Source organism: Podarcis gaigeae, assembly GCF_964106915.1.
Source record: "Podarcis gaigeae genome assembly, chromosome: 11".
Lineage (NCBI taxonomy): Eukaryota > Metazoa > Chordata > Lepidosauria > Squamata > Lacertidae > Podarcis > Podarcis gaigeae.
In genome coordinates, this window is record NC_139687.1 from 42,790,735 (window position 1) to 42,811,411 (window position 20,677).

A 20,677-nucleotide genomic window follows, 5' to 3' on the forward strand; every position below is an offset into this window, starting at 1 on the left:
TTGGAAAATACTATGTTATTATGTATGTTTTTTATTGTGTAAACAAAAACTTAATAAATATTATTATAAAAAAAATAATAAAAGCTGCTGACTTGCTCTTGGGAGTAAGTAGGAGTAAAAAAAAAAATGTGGGTTTTTAACCGTGTAAAAAAAAAAAAACTTCTGAAAATGCTAATAAATATTCTATTTAAAAAAAAAAAAAGATAGTGTGACTGGTTTGGCCGCACTGGCAAATTGTGATCTGCAAGTTTCAGTTGACAATGTAACACCAGGTTTATAACCAAATAAATCAGCTGCCATGCTAAGCAATTCTCACAAACAATACATACATACAAATATGAGCCACTGATCCTCTACTCTTATCCCACTGATATACTTCAGTATTCTTTTATTAGATAAGTGGTCCAAAGTTTCTATTCAAAGACATGTTACAGTGAAATATTTTACGTTGTCATGTTAAGAAAGGAAATACAGCAGTGCTGATTTCTTGCTTGTAGATTTAAGATTCTGGTACAAATAATAAATAGTATTTTTAATCAGCACAAAGTCTAAAATGATTTTAAATCCTGGGTTTTTTCCAGCCAAAATTTATCATAATACCTAGGTGTGCAAGTTACATGACAAGTTATTTTTCAGTCACTGTGAGGTTTGAAATCAGGCCCTATCAGAGGTGCCAACCCTTCATTCAATCAGTCATAGAAATGTGGTTTACTAGAAAATAATAATAATGAAAAACTGTAATTCTAAAGGCACAAAATCGCATAGCTGCTCTAACAGGAATTTGTAAACAGAGAATTGGCTGAATTAAAAAATTCATACCGAAGAGAATTTTAAAAAGGCATCTGAAGCAGGCTTTTATCTAACCAACTTCCTTAAAGACCCAAAAGGTTTTGAGGTCTACAGCATATTATGCACTAAAATACCGTATTTCAAAAAAGCAGTAAGGCAAATAGTATAATCATTATTTCAAAAACATTACAATGGTAGTGTAGGCATTTTGAGTATAACTTAGTTACAATGTGTAGTACAGTCTCCACTATATAGGCATAATTATGCCCTCCTTAGGCAATTTTAGGTTCAGTTGGACTCCAGAACATATTACAAAATCATCCTTGTACACCATCCCAAAAGGTGTCAGGAGATACTTGAGTGTGGAGTTTGTATCCGTTATTCATTCCATCCACAAGCTTAGAAATATCCATTATTTAAAGTCCAAGAATTAAGCATATTAAACACTGTCATACTTGTGAAGAGCTTCTTCTAACTTCTGTGTCACTTTTTGGAAAAAAAGTATTTGCTGTTGTAAGAAATGCTGCATTTGTGATTTGAAGTCTCTCACTCGAATTTTGTGAAAATGGTGAATTTCTGCCAGGGTGGCAAAAGAAATAATGTTACAACGATCCTGAATGCCATCGGCTTTCTGAACCTCCATCTTCCCTTCTTCTACATGCCGCTTACTTTCCTTCACTTTGGTAAGGGCTCCTGCATAATGAACAAAAAAGATATACTGGAATTAAAAGATGACTGGAACAAGTCTAATTAAAAGCTATACTGCTAATTACACTTGCTGTTCACAGTCTAAAAAATTCTGAAATTATTCCTATATTCTAGGACATAATAAAACCTTTGATTAAGAGATTCTCTCTGCAATACATCATAGTATATCCAGTGTGCATTCTGAATGTAGCACCAAAGTGCTTACCATACCTAGACACGGTTTTGAAATCCTTTTTTTAAAAGATCAATTGTAAGCTGCCTTGGGCTGAAATATTTACTTCACCCTACAAGTCAGCTTACAATTGTTTGCTGTAAGCAAACTCCACCTAGAATATGCATTTCAGATCACCAGTACTATGTACCATACTTACATCACTTTGCTGCAAAATACAAGAGATGACTGAACTCAAGGGTGATCATAGCTTTTCTTCCGCATGATTGCAGGTTAATAGTTGATGACATTATCCTAAGGTAACACCTTTAACATATATATTACATTTTCACATTCAGGGGTAAACCAGAAGTGAAAAGTGAAGAAGAGCTCCTGATTGTTAATTCAGCTCTGTTCATTTCATGAAAAGTAATATTATAAACAAGTTTAATGAAGATATGTGAATTCTGGAGTGCTCAGTGTGGCCACAGAAAGTGAGCAAGGAAGTGAGACTACTATTCCCGCAATTCTGTGTTTCTGTAAGACTTTCAGCCCAACAAGCCTGAATTTATAGCCACTGCTCAACTAAATAAGACAGATCCAATTCTACAAACTTCTAGATTCCAGTTGTAATTTCACAGCAATCTAAGTAATTAAAAGGCAAAAACAGACTTTAGAATTGTCCCCATAACTTACATACAACCCTCTTGTAAAACTTTCAGATAAAAAAGGCATGAAAGAGGTTAAATGTTCAACACATTGCAAACATATTTTTGTTTGTTGCAACGGAATTTGTACATTTCCAAATGGTGTACACTTCACAAAGTTCTGCCCAGGTGTGGCTCAAGTTTTCTTTTCAACACCTTGGGTAGGAAAAGACACAGGCAACCTCATATCAACAGTGTCCCAGAAGGTTGTATATCCTCACAGAGAACTGTGGAGAATGCTGACAGCATCAGATATGCTGAGGTCAGGGGGAGAGACCATTGTGGCAAATACCCCTTGAAATGGAGACCCTTAAGCAACTATCTACCTCTGTGGTCAAGTAAGTCCCATGCTAAAACTTTTGTTTTCTTTTTGTAAAGTAAGTAGCTACAGTAGGATTTTAACTGGCAGCTCTATACAAGGGTGATTTGGCCAGCTTGGTTCAAAAAGGATGCAGCTGCCACCAGATTGGCCTAAGCCACTTCCTGAAAACATGTGAGAACCACATGCATGCCAAATCGTTTTAGAGCACTTATTTTAAAGCTTTTAGAATCCTTTCCGCACCAATTTATCTGCTGAAGAACTCTTCCAAATTGCAAGGGATTCTAGAGCATGTTCTCCTATGCACAGCGAGTTCAAAGTACATTGACAATTCTCAAGAGTGCATTTGGAAACACACTCAATACTCCCCTAGGGGTATACATAAAAGGGGGAAAACAATTATGGTGGAAAGTTGCTTTCCAGGGAACTTTGCCATTATTGATTTTCTCACTGAGAAGCCTAAACTTGGAAGAAACCCCAGGGTCCTGAGGTACCAGAACAGTCTGAAAACTACTGCCTTACTGGAATGATAGGACCAAAACATAAATATAACAAATGAATGAATGAACAAATGAAATAATGAACTGGCTAGGTCTGGCAAACAAAGAAGAGTCCTAAATCTGTAAGGTATATTCAAAAAAAGCAAACGGACAATGGATGGATGGGTTAGATATCACTTGCATATTTTCCATTACCACTTCTGAGTCACACTGAGTCACAGAGAACTCACAGGATCTTTAGCGAGACATTACTGAGAGATGTATAATTTCAAGTCACTTGACTGCTTTAGTTGCACGTTTTCAAAACAATTGTGGACCAGAACTTCAAAATCCGATTAACACAAAAGGTGAGCCATCTCCCTGAATAAAAATGTTTGTTTAACTAGTAAAACAGATTTAGGCTTAGTTTGACGTACATACAACAAATGGTTGTTGTCAGACAAAGAGTAAGCCTTGTTTGTTTTGAACCTTTTTCATTTTAAGTAGTAGACATGCCTTTCCAATTGTTTATGCACAATATGTACAAGTAATGAGAGAATACTTCAGCTAGGATAAACAATGCAAGCTTATGGCCATACATACCCTGCACTGGCACACAAAATGAATAAAACTTACCAACTGAAACGATGAGGATTTTATCAGAACTCTACCAACTAACGTAAGCCTGCAATAGCATTCCATCATGGATCGTGGACTACCTGCTTGCAAAAAGTGAGGCTACATGATGTATACACAGCCAAGACTCAGCTATATGATCATAGTAGAGCAGCATAGGCTACAATGAAGCTTCTACATGCACAAGAAGAAATGATGCAATTGGCTAAAAATGCCTTCTCTTGGCCTCATGACATTCCCGTTTCCCCTTGGCTGTTGCAAGCAGTGTTCTGTTTTAAGTATTTCAAGATGTATTATTCTTAACAGCAGTTCTCTTTTTAAATAAATAAAAACTAACATCTTTTCTTGTTTTCTGGCTTACTTGATCCTGTAAATAATACTTCTAATAGTTTTCAGACCTGGATAAGGCTTGGCTGTATTGCTGTAGGAGCTAAAAATGTTTTGGCTGGCTTTTCATCAGAAACGTAAAAACAAAAGTCCTAATAAATATACTGTAGCAGTGCCATGCCAACTGACAGTGGATCTGAAGGAGGAACTAACAGAATCATTAAATGAGCTTTTGAACTTGCAAATAAAATTGCTACATTTTAAAAATACATAAATCAAGAATGTTAGTATATTGCCTGTAGGCTGGTTGAGGTGACATAACCTGGTTACCAGCACTTACAGGCTGGAGAGTACTACTTCTGTGTACTATAAACTCTCTACCAATCCCAGCAAAAACTTTCTTATGGCAGTCAAGAGTAGAAACAAGTATATGTTTTGGCCCCAAAATGATCTGCTTCATAAATTTGATTTTAACATCACTAGATGCAAATCAGAAGCTGCAGGACTCTTAATGGATTACAGAGTAGGATACCTGCCTCAAAGAACAATTTGAAGAGGACTCTGTGCAATTCTGTTTGTTCTCCATCAGGCATGGAAGTCACTGAATGTTAAAAAATATATAGAAAAAAGCTTCTCTTCCTGAATTCTAAATCAAACTATGTAAAAGCAAAATGCAGGTGCATGTGTAGGCACACCAGCTGAAGATATGTACTAATCTTACCTCAAGTTATGAATACTTATTAAAAATTTTAAAACAATAATTATTTGATGGAGAACCCCCACTAGTAAGAATCTCTAATCTATATAGTGGAATAGGCTAGATACAACAGGTTATGATTTGGACCAAACAGTGTTAGGCAACCTGTGCCCTTCCAAATGTTGGATTTCATCTCCCATTTGCCCCAGTAGGCATGGCTAAGGATCAAGGATGATGGGAGCTGTAGTCCAGCAACATCTGGAAAGCCACAGGTTCCTCTTCTCTGCTGTGCAGCAATTTTATATGACAAACTTTAAAATCCTAGGTCAAAGCAGGCAAAATTAGCCACCTTCATTTAGAATCTTTAAACATTCCTTTAAACCAAAGGAAGAACATTTATGGCTCTAGATTAAAAACATTGAATACTGCTATACAAATCACACACTTTACTTAATGCAGAAATACAGTTAACACAATTGGAAATGGAATCAAAGCTGTGAAGTCAAATTTTCATTTACTTAACATTAAAGGGGTTAAGATCAAAGACCAAATCACTTTGAAATCACACTTCCAGTTAGCCACTACACTGTGAAAAAAATATGCTAAAAGTGACAGTCTCTAATGGTCTACCACAACCTTCCCCAACCTGGTCCCCTCTAGTTGTTGGGAGTACAACTTTTGTCATCTGTGACAATTTGACATTCCAGCTGGTGCTGATGGAGGTTAGAATCCAACAACATCTAGAAGGCACCAGGCTGGGGAATGCCCATTCACCCTCACAACAATTCAGATGCTGCACTTAGTATTATTGAATAGAAAATTCTGGTGCTTCTGCAGTATCCTAGCTAGCTGAATCATAAAGAGCAATAGTCCTATTGTGTTCACTGAGACTATCCATGCCAACTTACAGAACACTATGACTCATACAGGTTTTGTGGCAAGATGGTTACCTTAACTCAAAACAAGTAGGCTTATAAAAATGAAGTTGCAACTCAACATTAGCTTTTTCCTTCCTTCCTTCCTTCCTTCCTTCCTTCCTTCCTTCCTTCCTTTTTTTTTTTTTAAAAAAGGAATGGGAATTGGGAAGTTTCAAAAGGATCTCATTAATGACAATGGGTGACACCCAACTGTGCCAGACCACTTGCGAAGCAGATTTGCTTGCACAACAGGAGTTCCCCTTCCCCACCCACTATGTGATCTAGGTTTGGGGGACCCTGTAGAAGGGATATAGGTGGGGATGGGAGCAGCTGGGAAGGGAAGAGAGGAGGGTTAAGTCATGCTGAATCTACTCATACAATGTACTTTATCATCCTAACTTTACAGCATTTTTAGAGTCACTCATTCATAGAAGTTGAAATGGAAGTGAAAAGTCACAGAATAGTTATCAACCTCTATTTGCTACAATGTTATTTTTTCTTAGAGATTTTTATCTCCCCCCCCCCTTTAAAACACAAATACCCTTCTTTCTTATTCAGCAAATTTTAAAATATAAAAAACTCAGAGTGACACATTACAAATACTACTATAGTGGACAGTTTAGACTGCCATGGGCATATGCAGCAGTGTAAGGGAGCTAGTTAAAAAACCCCTGTGTTTGTATTTTAACTTTTGGAACAAACACCATCCTAAATTTTTTATCCTGTCAATGCAAGTTTTTAAATGTACAAGCTTGAGAATGGAAAGCTAAAATCAGTGGAGGGTCAGCTATTTGGGGTATCCACCAAGTTGCTTTTATTGTAGCACTTCTACTTCAAAACCCTTTCATCACAGAATTCAGAAAGTACTCCTTAAAACCCATGAGAGTTCAAAGATCAGTGTGCATATTCTGTATTTATTAAAGAATGTAGTCTGGTTTGAGAATAATTTGACCAATAGTGTAGACACACCAGTGGGAGTTTTTCTTTACCTCCCCCAGTACCAAATCCCCCAAAGGGCATTGTCACTGGTGTGCCTGTATACAGTATCCCCACCCTTGCCCCAAGATCCCTTTTAAACTGCTCTTGTGCAATCCTCAACTGCTTTCTGAGCTTTTACAGTGCAGTTATGACATCAGTTTCTGTGTGTGCTCACTCCTCTAGATACTGGCCACCAACCTGAGCTTTCAGGCTGCAAAGAAAATAATGGTCTTTGATGTTACAAAGTAGGGGCCAGATTACTTGCTCCTTAAAGAAAGCCATTCAGTATAAGTGCTTTTGTAGTTTGTTTTGCCTCCTGATGATTGAAATTAGTGTGGGACACATTATCTGCATAAATCTGAAGGCAGATGTAGAACAACAGCCTTGCATCAAACAAAACTCGAGTTTGCAGTCAGGTTCTGTGGATGAAAATTCAGATCAGAGGTTTCCACTTTTGTGCTGAAACCTGATCCATGAAATTCATTATCTTTCAACTCTGGCAAAATGTCACACTGGTTGAACTTTTTAAATTATCAGTTGCTTCAACATATGTTCCAGCTTTAGTAACAGACAGTTAAGAATTTGGCTGACAGGTTGTTGTTTTTTTAAACAGACATGCACTAGGAATTGTAAATGTATTTCCCAATAAAGTTGTAGGTGGTGGTTTCTGGCTGAAATAAGGAAACGCTTTCATGTTACCACTTATGAAGAAACCCCTTTCCTTCACTGCAATACCATCAACATCCTAGTCCACTACTTTCAAAACTACACTCCAGGCAAGAACAGGTACAAATGCTTAAGGAACCTGACTCGTAGTTACGTAGAAAGAAACAATGCCTGTGGGAAACAATCATTAGGAACTTCAGCTATTTCAAAATTGACACACAAGGCTTTCGTAGGCCCAGTAGCAGAAATGTACTTATTCAACTGGACTTGCAGCTTGTTTCACCCCAGTGGATTGTGATGGGCAACCTGTTAATCCTTTTGTGCTTTTATGCTTTCCATGTGTGGTGGTGCAAACTGAATTTACAGCCTCTCTAGTTGGCAAAGCAGAGCTGGGAAAAAATTCTGCCTAAATCCCTAGAGAGCCAGTTTGAAACCAAACACCAGTCGAAGTTAGCAGTGCTTAGTGCAAATTGATTGAAATCATTATCAAGGTACTCATCATGTTTAGATTTCCATGTTTTTCAATGTTCAAACTACTGCAATTGACTTACAAGTTGAAAAATCTAACAATTTCCCTCAATGCAAATTATTTTGGTACATAATAAAAACTCACAAAAATGAACATTTCAGGAGTTCATGTCTGCTTTAATTGACCATATGTGAGCTGCTCTGGAAGCCTTTTTGGCTCAAGAGGGGGGCATAAATGCTATAAATAAATAATTTATTATTATTATTATTTATTGAATTTATATACCTCCCTACACCTGGGGGTCTCAGGGCGGTTCATTATGAGTAACTTAGGTGACAATCCAGTATTTACCATGAGAGTAACTTCACTTAACTTACTTCTGAGTACACATGCATAGTATTGTGCAGTTGAGAAGCTTACCAGACTTTGGGAAAGTGTTTCACCCCAATACATCAAATGTTACTGGATACTTTCTTGTGAAATGTTAGAACAGTATTTTTTTCAGCTTTTTCACTACACACAAAAGGACCAATGCATCATTCTCAAAAGTTTGTAAATTTTAGTTTAGCTTTCTAGCCAGCCATGATATATGCTTGTCAATGACCCCTGTGCTTATGTCAGAGAACAGGAGCTATGGCACAAAATCAATGAGAGCCATATTTGTGTGCCTTCTGCCTGCTACTAAATAGATGAGAGATCCATCTTCCACTCCCCACCCTCCCCTAGTTGGTAAAGAGAAGAGTAGGAGGGTCCACACATGTGGCACTGCGGATGGGAATTCATCCTTGCTGTGTGGGTATAAGGAAGGCTGCTCACTTCCATTAATAACATTGCAGGGGTGGGGTGGGGAGTGGAATGAAAAAGAAGTTCTCAGAAATATTTTCACACAGGCAATGCATCACTTTTGCCAAGCTAAAACCCTGAGAGAATGTTTCATTGGTCTAAACTACATTACAGTGCTAAGCATGGGCTTTAAATCAACTTTAGTCTTTAATGGAGCTTGTATCTATAAGAATGGGCTACCAGGATAACTGGAAGAAAAAGTAGCACATTATCTATTAACCTTTAAGATGCCTCCTATTGTGCTGTAGTCTAGTGAGCAAGCATGGCTTGCTTCTCAATTCTATACAAAATTTCATCAATGATTTGATAAACTACCCTAACTTAAAATAGATTATTATCATACTCCATTTTCAGCAACCACATAAACACTTTCACCCACACCACAGCTGGCATTTAAAAATTCATTTAAAGCTTTTTACTTGCTTAACTAGCTATACTGATACACCCTGATACACTGCAATACATCTATTGCAGACATAAGTGAGGGTCGTAAGTGAAGCTCCTGGACACTTGGTGTCATTTCCTTTAACCCTCACAACTTGCACAAAAAAAGTCTAGCTGTCATATCCCCTAAACTATGGAGAGAGATGCTCACAACAGCATCTTAATGCATAGATACATATGGAGAAGGGTGATCCTTCAACCCTGCTCCTAAGTGTAAAAGGTTTCACAGGTCAAAACTTGTACAGTACTTTGAATTGCACTAGAAATAGACTGGAGTATAGCTGGCATAGCACTGGCTATAATGCCCAAACCGTTAGTGAGCTACCAGCCACTTTTGTACAGGGAGCAACCATTTTGCACGTGTTCAATTGGCACACGACCACTGATGATTGGGTCATTTTGGACTTGGAAAATGGCGTAACGGGAGTGGGGCATAACTGGGGGGGGGGGCTTATGCATGCTCTGCAGACATGTGCAAGGGCCAGGAACTCTACCCCGGTTGCCTGTACTAAGTGCAGGTTCTGTATTGTCTTCAAAGGCAGCTCCACATATGAGTAGTGCATTAGAGTAGTGCAACTTGGAGGTCACTAGAGCATGGATAACTGAGGCCAGGCTATCTCTGGACAAAAAGGGTTGCAGCTGGCATACCAGCCTAAGTTGGTAAAACTTAAAAGCAACTTGCACTTCTAATGACAAATCTGGATCAGCACCTGTAAGTGACAAACCTGTCCTTGCAGGAGACATGGGACCACATATAGCACAGGGTAAACACTGCTCCCTTATGTGGTGACTGACTCAATTCAATTGTGATGTCCTAGCCATGGTAGATGCCAGCAATTTTATCCTTGATTTGTTTTTTTAGGTTGTGCTAAATTTGCAAACACATCACAGTGGACCTCCAAGAGTTTAGTATCGTCAGATGGGCAGAATGCCTCACACCATCCCAAAAAACTCCAACGGACAGTAATGTGAGGATATATAACAGTGTTAGAAAATAACAGCTTCTTTGCTGTCATCACAGACACCGAGTAGACTTAATAATGAGCTCTAACACTGTAGATTCACTTCAAGTCTTCTACCATTTGCACTCTAGCCATCTTGTTTCACTGCTCCCAGGAATACCAAGGAGCTTACTGAGTTCTGCCCAACATAAGTACTATTGCTAATAATAGTAATTATGTGGTCATGAAAGGCTCTACTGATTTTATTACAGGTTGTATTTATTTTATATTTACACACTACCCTTCTTTTAGAAAGGCACAGGGCAGTGTATATAGGTTTAATCCATTTTATCCTCACAACAACCCTGCAAGGCAGAGAGATAATGGGAGTTACTCAAAGTCAGTAAGTAAACTCAAATCTGAGCAGAGACTCTCAGCCTCTCATCTCCAACTCCAGAGCATTATCCACTATATACACTCCATTTTGATAAACAGCATATGGCTTATATACTTAGCAAATGAAACAAATATTTTTGAGAAATTGTTTAAGCTGTAGCATGCTATGTAAGGATTTGAGTGAAACACTGTAAAATGCGGACAAATTATTAAGGAAGTGGGTCAGACATGCATCATCTGTGACTCAGCAAGCCAAATGTAGGTCGCCAGTCATGTATACTAGCCTAGCAAGATCTCAGTTAACCTCCTGTTGGTTGGGAATCAAGCAGGGCCTTGTCAAACACCTGGCAGGTCACTAAACATGGCCAGTAGGTTGTGCTTAGTTTGAAGGGGCACAAGTTATGCTGGCATAATCTAAGGTACTGCATCTTGAGATAATGTCAGCAGAAAACTCTGTAGTGGGTTTACATCTAGGCTGATTTACAGTATTTAGGCACACAAGTAATACATGTAAGGTGGCCAAGTAACAGCTTGATAATATCTGCACTACAACTACTTCCATTTTTAACTGACTTAGTGCCTGCCAACACGAATCCATGGCACACATTAATTCTACTCAAATGGGCTGACTTACAAGCCAATCTTTTCAAGAGCTGGCAGGTATCCATTATTGCTTTTTCCTTCATAAGACAAACCCTCAGCCCTATCCATGTAAAATAACTTGCATTTAAATCAATAATCCGGCTACAAATACCGCCCCAAGCAAAAGCACTTAAATGACAGTGAAAATGTTAGTATGTTTTCATATTTTAAATGTTTTCTGAATTATGATGATCGTGTGAATGAATAGCATCCACCAAGTCCTTTCTTGTAGCACGATTGTAAAGGCACACAGCAATCACATTGTCCCTGAAGGTGCAGACAGCATTTCAAATGAGTTTGAAGAATGGCAGTGTAATGCAATACATAGCCTATAACCTGATGGAAGCAGGTATTCCTTCAAATGGCAATTTTTGAAAAGTTGTCTATATAAAGATTAAGAATCATTAGGAATCATGAAGCACTTGCATGTTAATGGTCCAACTTGCATTTTGCTGCAACTACTGTGAGAAATTAGTGTTCAAATGTGAAACGTAGGTTAATAGTATTCTCAGAGTGTCATTATCTTTTAGAAGTCACAATTTATCACCCATCATTTACACAGTTGGAAAACCTCATACTATAATCCATTGACAAAAAAGTCAACCTCTATTAAGGTCAACAGCACTGATTACAATGTATTTGGCATTATTATATAAGTGCAACCATGAGAGCATTTATCAATACACTAACATCAAATGCTGAAAAGGTTTATTAGCAATGTATTTATAGGCTCCTAGCATGTAATACTCAAGTTACAGTTGATTTCAAGAATAATTGTATATTCCTGGAAGACCTACCTCAACAGATTTGAATGTCATGTGAAAATTCCCACCTCTCTTTTCACTGTGTTTTGTTATATTAAGTTACAGATAGGTAGCCGTGTTGGTCTGCCATAGTCAAAACAAAAAAATTCCTTCCAGTAGCACCTTAAAGACCAACTAAGTCAGTTCTTGGTATGAGCTTTCGTGTGCATGCACACTTCTTCAGAAGAAGTGTGCATGCACACGAAAGCTCATACCAAGAACTGACTTAGTTGGTCTTTAAGGTGCTACTGGAAGGAATTTTTTTGTTATATTAAGTTTTTCTATCTGGATGAAAATAGTCCTGACTGGAGTGATAACCACAAAGGTTGACATTTTTATCCTTGGCCCTTGATATGTGGAACACATTAACTGATTAGAGCTGCACAGAGAAATTAGACACCAAGGTGATGAACACACTGTCAAGAATGGGTACTAACTTCACAGCTGTATCTGTACAGAGGAAGTCAAACCTCATCACATAGCTCTGAATTGTATTAGATTGTATTGTATTAGGTTTCATTTATGTAAACTGGCCTAAAATCTAAAATAGAGAAACATTAGATCAGTAGAAAACCAGGTGCAAGGAAACAAAGAGAATCCTACATGCCTCTGAAGAAAATCCACCTTGGAAATGTTAACTACTTATGTACTAGATAGCTGTAGATCTATGACCAAATCTTACAAAGTGGTTATGGGAACAAAGCCCAAGCATCCAAATCTTACAGGGACTGAGAACCTGCAGCCCTGCAGCTTGTTGTTAAACTCCCAATTCGCATCAGCTGTACTCAGCAGGGCCCATGGTTAGGAGTGGTGCAAGTTGCAGTTGGGCAATGTTTGGAAAGTCACAGGCTCACCATCCCTAATGTGAACCTTAAATCCAGACAGAGCAGAGAGTGTATTTGTTTTTCTAAAAAGCTCCTTTGTGATACATTAATGTTCGTTTAATTAATGATCCAAACAACTCATATGTGGCTTGAAATTAATTAAAGTGTTCTGTGGCTGACTTCGCCTTGTTAAAAAACTCTGAAGCTACTCACAAGGTACACAGTAAGCAATGGTCTCTCTGACACAATTAAACAAGTATACTCTTTTAAAATACTGCTCAGTACTTCACTACACTCCTGTTTTACAAACAAACACAAATCCTGAGTATGATAGGCAAGTATAGTTTCCTGCTTGGGGGAGCAGGGTAGGGTAATAATATACCATTAAGGGTTCAAAACAAGCATCCTTAAATTCAGAAGAGGCTAACTTCTGAGGCAGAATTGTCTCCAGTGTTTTACCAAAAATAAGCATATTGTGCCACCTTAAAGACTAACAATTTTATGCTGCCATAGTCTTTAATAACTTTATAGCCCAATCCTGTAATGCTTACTCAGAAGTACTGCAACCAGTGAAGTTTATGCCCAGTAGGTGTGCAAAGGACTGTGGCCTAAAATCAAATCTAGAACCAAATTTGACATGAGGTTATCTTCAATAACTTGGTCCATTATTTATGCATATTGGTACAAAGGCGAGAAAAAGGCAAACATTGGGGGGCAAAAGGCAATATATCCTGGTGGCAGAACTTATGACCTTTCCATACAAAAGTCAAGTGTATACTGTACAAGATTAGCACAGTGGCCATTCATTATTCGTCTTTGAGGTGCTACAGGACTGTTTAGTTTTGATGCAACAAACACGGATACTATACTCCTCTGGAACATTTTACTACAATAACTCAGAAGTCGAACTTCTATTATACAAATTTAATTGGGTGATAGAGGTAAGCTGATATAGTTAAAACTAATTACCTTTCTGGACATGGATTATGTCTGGGAAATTGGCCAGATGTCCTTGATACAGAGCTAACAAATCCATCACTGGATCGAGGTCCTGTCTGGGTTGCTCCGCAAAGAGTTCACCAATAGCATCATAAGCTTCCCCAGTGAAGGCAATGGCTTGATTGAGGCCAACTGAAAAAGCCTGCTGGTCCATCTCAAAGGCTTGGCTGAGGCCCTTGAAGGAATGTCCCACTTTCTGGTACTCCTTCTTGAAGCCAGTAACCTGTTTGCGAGCAAACTCATTGACTGTCTGGTTCAGCTGAATGGTGCTGTCATCCATCTTCTTGGTGAAGCTCTTGAAGCCATCGACTTTACTTTCCACCTCTTGCAGGTCCAGAGCAGCAGGACCACCAGCAGGCACGCTAATTGTGAGGAAGAAATTAGCGCCCACCATCTCGTCCTTCTCAGCCTTCCGCTTACCCTGCTTCCAGGCCTTCTCATCAGTGCTCGGGCAGGTGAGGAAATGCTGGAAGGCATCACACTGCGCAAGCACCGGATGGCTACACATATGGTCCATCCACCAGGCCAGGCCCTTGCGGCGTTTGGAGATGAAATCCTCCTCAAAGCGCCCCGTGGCCTGCTTCTCCGGCAGATGCGGCACCGAGATGACCGGAAACTTCTCCACCAGGCGTCCGTAGAGCCAGTCAAAGTGCTTGTAGCGCCGGTGCACCTGCTGCCCAGTGTGGCTCGGCACCAGCTTGTAGGCAATGTAGCTCTTCATGCCCTTGAATTTGGTCTGCTTGGTGGGGTCTTCGATGGAGCACTGGAAAGGGTATGGGTTCTCCTGCCACTCGGGCCCGTAGGTGCCCAGCACCACACACAGCTTGTCACCATCCTTCACGAAACCAGATGCCTCTCCAAGCACGAAGGCCTCGCCACCGGATTTCACAAAAGTGGAGAAGCGGTTCAAGTTGCGGCTCACTGTGGCCGAGCTCTTGGCGCCGCCGGCGGCTGGGTGGTGCAGGTGAGCACCGGGCTGGCTGCCCCGGGAGCTCAGCGACAGGTCGGAGTGGGTGGAGAGGCGGTACCTGCCAGAGGAGCCACCTGGGCCTCCAACCCCCATCCCTGCATTTTCGTAGTCCGGGTACGAGCTGCCCAGGACGCCCGGCTCGTCCGCCACCGTTGAGCTGTCGTCCCAGTCATCGTCCCAGTCGTCGTCGCTGCCTTGGCTGGTCTGATAGGAGGACCCTCCGTAGGAGGGAGGCACCGCTTGGAAGGAAGAGAAGCCCGACGTGGCCGGTGGAGGAGGCAGCAGCTGGAAGGGCTCTGCCGGCGGAGGGAGCTGCTGGTGTTGCTGCTGCTGGTGGTGATGGTGGTGCTGCTGCTGCTGCTGGGCCGGCGGAGGGTTGCTGAAGGCTGTGGCGGGCGACGTCGCCGCCACCACCGCCGCCAGGGGCTCGAAGCCTCCGCCGGGGACATTGGCGTAGCGGGCCGGGGCCGGCACGGGCAGAGGCACGGGGGGCTCGGCCACGGGCGCTCGGATGACCTGCACGTAGGAGGCCGGGAAGAGGCCCCGGTCTCCGCGGCTGTTGACCCCCTCGAACCAGCCCTCGATCTCCTGGTCGCTGCACAGGCTCAGCACCTCGTGCTCCCGCAGGGAGATCTCGCCCGGGTTCTCCGACTTGAAGTCGTACAGCGCGCGGGCCCGCAGCAGCGCCATGGTCCCGCCGCCGCCCAGCCGGGGATGGGGGACGCGGGCGGGCCGCCCCACAGCGCCGCCAACCAAACGCAGCTCACGCCCCCCAACCCCCCGGCCCGCAGGTCCTGCCCGCCCACTCGGCTGGCGGCGCTGCTCCCTTCGCCTGGAGGCAGCAGCGTCTCCTCCGCCTCGCCCGCCGGGACCCTTTTATTCTCCTCACGATTCGCCCCTGCGAGTTCTCTGCCTCTCTCTCTCTCCGGGACGCGGCGGGAGCGCCTCCCTTTCTTTCGCAGGCCGTGTCGGCTGCTGCCCTCCCTCAGCGACTGAAGGAGGGACGAGGCAGCCCCGTCACTGGTATCGCCAGCAGCTGGAGTCCCCGCTTCACCTCGTCCGAGTCGGCTGGCTGGGCGGAGGGGTGTGCGCGAGAAAGGCAGAGGGAGGGAGAGGAGTGCGCGCGCGCGCCCGCGTGTTTGTGTGAGTGCGCGCGTGTGTGTAGAAGGGGCCGGGCCCTGGGGATTGTCCCACGTCGCCAGTTTTGCTAATCCAGAGCCGAGAGGCAAGTCCTGGGGAGCCGAGCGCAGAGCTGCCGCCCCCATCGATTGGGCCGGGGGCGAAGAGGGAGGGAGCGGGCTGCCGTTTGGGGGTTGTGCTTCCCGTGGCCCCCGCCTGCCCTCTGGCGTTTGCCTTGGGAGAAGCCGCTGCATTCGAAAAGCTTGAGGGAAAGAGAGCGCGCGCGAGAGAGAGGGAAGAAGGCGGGAAACTGAGGAGATATTTACTTCAGGAAAAGTGCCGAGAGACCCAAATTAGGCGGGTAGAAGAACAAAAACAACAACTCACCAACGTGAGCTGCGACCCTGACTAGGGAATGGCACACACGTACCCCCCAATCCTCCACAACATAGTTCAATTTACTTACGGGTAAATTTAGGATTGGGTTATTTGGCTGAAATTCAGAGTTGCCCAGTCCCACTGAGCATAGTAGCATTCCCTCTCCAGTAAACACTCGCAGGATTGGTTTGCAACTATTATTATTACGTATCAATATATGCAGCGTTACATTCAAATCCACATGCTTACAGTTTCACGTTGCTTTATAGAAAATTAGGACAGAAATGATTTATTTAACTAGTTACTGGAGTTATGGCAAGCTACAATTTTTGAAATAATATTTTAAAACAAACAATTTTAATCTCCAAAACAGCAGAACCTTTACTGAGGGAAGATAATATATTAGGTTGGTCCTATAACCTCAGTCCCCAACCCCCCCAGCTGCCTTCTTACTTATACAGTAACCATCTTCGTGGGTCGCCCTGTCGGATAGTTTCCTTCTCCTTGTCTCAGGTTGCCTTTCTGAAACTCAGTAGTGAGAAGGATAGGTAAAGGGACCCCTGACCATTAGGTCCAGTCGTGACTGACTCTGGCGTTGCAGCACTCATCTCGCTTTATTGGCTGAGGGAGCCGGTGTACAGCATGACTAAGCCGCTTCTGGTGAACCAGAGCAGCGCACGGAAACACCGTTTACCTTCCCGCCGGAGCAATACCTCTTTATCTACTTGCTTTCAAACTGCTAGGTTGGCAGGAGCAGGGACCGAGCAACGGGAGCTCACCCCGTCGCAGGGATTAGAACCGCCAACCTTCTGATCGGCAAGTCCTAGGCTCTGTGGTTTAACCCACAGCACCACCCGCGTCCCCTAGTGAGAAGGATAGACAGAGACAAAACTAGAATTGGCTGTGCCTTTCATGGCATCTGGCCCCACCTTCCACTGGTCTCTGTGCTTTCCATCCTCCTAGACCCAAAAGGCAGCAGCCACCACTGTGAGTAGTGGGGCACTCTGCTACAAAAAATGCCTTGACTTTCATGGCTACTGGCTACACTTCAGATGATGGGGGAAATATGCTCAAGATGAAAATATAGATCTGGGACGAGACAGCCCATTAGGAGACTGCAGCTCCTTTAGAGCGGTAAAGATCAAAACCAGCACTTGAACTGGGCTGAAAAACCCACTAGGAGCCAATGAAACTGACACAACGCAGTCGCGGTATGCTTGAAGTAGTAAGCTTCTGTTAATATTCTTGGTGCTGCATTCAGAACTAGTTTAGCTTGTGAATGCTTTTCAAAGGCAGTCCCCCACAGAGCACATTGAAATAGTCTGAATTGGACGTTATTAAAATGTGAGTGAAAATGCGCATATCATTGCTAACCAAGAAAAGTTTCAGCTATCATCACAGACCTAAACTGGGAAAAGACACCAGATGCCCCTGTCCGTTGAATATTCACAGACAGCATTAGTGCCAAGACTACCTTCAATCTATGAACCCAAGCAGGCAGTAACCTACTCCTAGATCAGGTGATTCCCCAATCATAAACACCTCTCTTACCTATTTAAGTTTCACTCTATTTGCCACCATCCCTAAATCATTGATCACAACCTTAGTTCAAGTTACAGATAGGTAGCAGACCAACACAACCTTAGGCTCAAGACACTAAGTGCAACCCAAGGTGTGATGGCCAGGTGTGGAACCAAGTGTAGATGACACTTTACTCCAAATTTCCTAGGTGACTTCTTAGTGGTTTCATATAGCTGCTAAACAGCATGGGGACACAATGGATCTGCCCAGAATTGGGACCCACCTTTAGCCCAAACATGAGTACAGTGGTACCTCGGGTTACATAGGCTTCAGGTTACATATGCTTCAGGTTACAGACTCCGCTAACCCAGAAATAGTACCTCGGGTTAAGAACTTTGCTTCAGGATGAGAACAGAAATCGTGCTCCAGTGGTGCGGCAGCAGCAGAAGTCCCCATTAGCTAAAGTGGTGCTTCAGGTTAAGAACAGTTTCAGGTTAAGAATGGACCTCCGGAACGAATTAAGTACTTAACCCGAGGTACTATTGTATGCAGTTCTTAATTGTTTACAATATATGTGTATAGTGGTAGCTGCAGAACGTTTTTGTAGTCTAAAGGCTCTGAGGCTGCCTAACCTTCAAGTACTCAGGGGGTTGTTGTGCATCCAGACTGCTTGTTCTGTCTAGTCCCTGCCTAAAGCTAAATCACCAGTTATGATATAAATTGAATACAAAAAAATCAGAAATTGTGACAAAGAAGATAGAAATTCAGACCATCAAGACTAGGAGTGGGATCTGGGGAAAATTCCAGTCACATAAACCAACGTAATAGAAAAAAACCTATTTTTCCACATCTAGGCTTGTACATGGGCAAGCATAAAGCCACACTGAGCCTCCTTTCTGCATCCTACAAATGACTGAATAGGAGGAATTTCCTTCATTGTCTTGCAAGCATGTGCTTCCCATAGGCCAACATAGGACATAACCAGGATTTCTCATGCACTTTCCCCCACTCTCCAGGCAAAACATGAACTCCCACTTCCAGGTAGGATTTGTTTTCTGTTACTTACTGAGTCTCTTCCAAAGTACAGGCAGCAACCATTTTGTGCACATAAAATTGATGTTTGACCGCCAATGTGCGGGTTTTTTTAGACCAGGAAGAGGGCTGGATGGGTAGAAAATGTTTGCAGAATAGCTGAAGAATCATGTTAAACAGATTAAAATGTCAGCAGGGCTGGAGTAAATTCAGCGGTTTAAAGTATATAAAGATATAATGAAGAGGAAGGAGAAGAAAACATATGGAATAACCAGAATATGCAGTTGTAATGGGTAAATATATAGAACCATAGAAAGGGGGGGGAGGGGAAGTAGATGATTATGATTGTATGAGTAAATTGAATGGAATGTGAAAAAATTTAATGAAAAAATGGGGGTGGGGGTGTCAGTAACGAAACTCATGCAAAATTGTTGCTGCCTGTAGTTTTAATAGCAAAAGCTATTAATTGTTTACTCTTATCACAAAAGTTAGGACACTTCTAAGTTGGAAGGCTATTTATATATGTTTCATTATTTTTCTTTAGTTATCATTGCACAGCACATTTTTCCCAGGGGTGGGGGAATTGCTTTATAGGAAAATTGTGGGGTCTGTATTATACTGCATTATACTGTATTATATGATGTTCGGGTTCATTAAAATTTCCATATGGCAGTACATTGTTCCCCACTTCAGTCCTTGAATTTTCAAGGTTTGGGAATGTGAATTGCTGGTGTTTTGCATTGTATAACACTATGTTGCCTTTAACTGACAGTTTCAGTAGCTGATTATTGGGCTTGTCTGACTCAGCAAGGATTAGGATTCATGCGCCATTATTAAGTTGCATGGAATGCTGCTATCAAGAGATACTTTTTTATTGAACACTGCAACATTACAATGATGAGAAAAGCAATACATACAGAACTTTAATGTTTTTAAACTAGGGATGTGGGGTTTGAATATGAGAACTTTCTGCATCTCTAGTTTAGTGCTGTACCATTAAATCTGAAGCATAGTTGGGAGCATGCCATCATGACACTGACCTTGGTGGCATACAATATGCCACCTATATGTATTTATTTGGTTTGTATCACTCTGTTCTTCCTCCACAGGAGGTCAGGACATCTTATAAGTGCTAGCTGCTTTCAAACTACACTCTGGACTGTACTGTTACCTCTAATTACAAAATAAAAGAAAAAGGAACTAGAACAAGTTCAGTTTCAGTTCCCTAGTGGCTTGTGGTGTTCAGGTGTTCTAAAGGATGTCTTGATTCATTCTATTTTAGTAAATCTACTGGATTGCATTCTTTAATTTCATTTTATAGATACGTTGTCTGAATAAAGCCCGCAGGTTAAGATTTTTGTACAGTGGACGCTCGGATCGGACGATCTGTGCGGAATGCACGTTCGCAACCCGCAGCGTCCGCAACCTGCAGCGGTGCGTCTTCACACGTGCGGGTTGCGACTCGGCGCTTCTGTGCATGTGTGACCGCCAAAACCCGGAAGTAACCTGTTCAGGTACTTCTGGGTTTCGGCAGTCTGCAACCTGAAGAAACACAACCTGAAGCATCTGTAACCCGAGGTATGACTGTATTTGTTTTTTTGAATGTTGAAATGTGTATATCTTTATTGCTTTAAAATAGATACATTTATGCCAGGAAAGCAAACCAACCAACATACAATCAAATAAACAAACTATAAATTGACAAACAGACAGTCGCAATATATGAAACAACACAATTCTTATAACTAACATCCTTTGTACTCCCAATGATGTGAACAAGTGTAAAACTTGTAAAACAAGAAATTAAAAATGACTTCCAGTTAGTCTCGCTGTATATAGAGATTTTTGTATTTGTTTACAATTTCTTTTTGTTATGCAAAAATAATTTTGACACTGTTGTTAGTATAAGACATTTAATTTAT

The 20,677-nt window shown here is 41.8% G+C and overlaps 2 protein-coding genes across 3 annotated transcripts in view; one reads left to right on the forward strand and one right to left on the reverse strand.

The window, feature by feature from the left end:
- Positions 1 to 357: 357 nt before the first annotated feature.
- On the reverse strand, positions 358 to 15,966 carry SNX18 (sorting nexin 18). 2 transcript variants are annotated; one of them, XM_083703549.1, is made up of 2 exons: positions 13,706 to 15,948; positions 358 to 1,482 (listed from the first exon to the last, which is right to left on the reverse strand). In XM_083703549.1, exons 1-2 carry the CDS (start codon positions 15,393 to 15,395, stop codon positions 1,229 to 1,231), a joined length of 1,944 nt encoding a protein of 647 aa, XP_083559675.1. In that variant the 5' UTR covers positions 15,396 to 15,948; the 3' UTR covers positions 358 to 1,228. The 2 variants fall into 2 exon arrangements, 1 of the variants encoding a protein (XP_083559675.1); XR_014556372.1 differs by lacking the exon at positions 358 to 1,482 and adding an exon at positions 5,880 to 9,567 and having other exon boundaries at positions 13,443 to 15,966.
- Positions 15,967 to 16,109: 143 nt separating this feature from the next.
- ARL15 (ARF like GTPase 15) overlaps positions 16,110 to 20,677 on the forward strand; it is a 188,032-nt gene continuing 183,464 nt past the window's right edge. The window contains exons 1-2 of the mRNA XM_083703703.1: positions 16,110 to 16,215; positions 18,578 to 18,764. Coding sequence (XP_083559829.1) covers positions 18,717 to 18,764 — 48 coding nt within the window. The 5' untranslated portion in view covers positions 16,110 to 16,215; positions 18,578 to 18,716. The remainder of the gene's footprint in view (positions 16,216 to 18,577; positions 18,765 to 20,677) is intronic.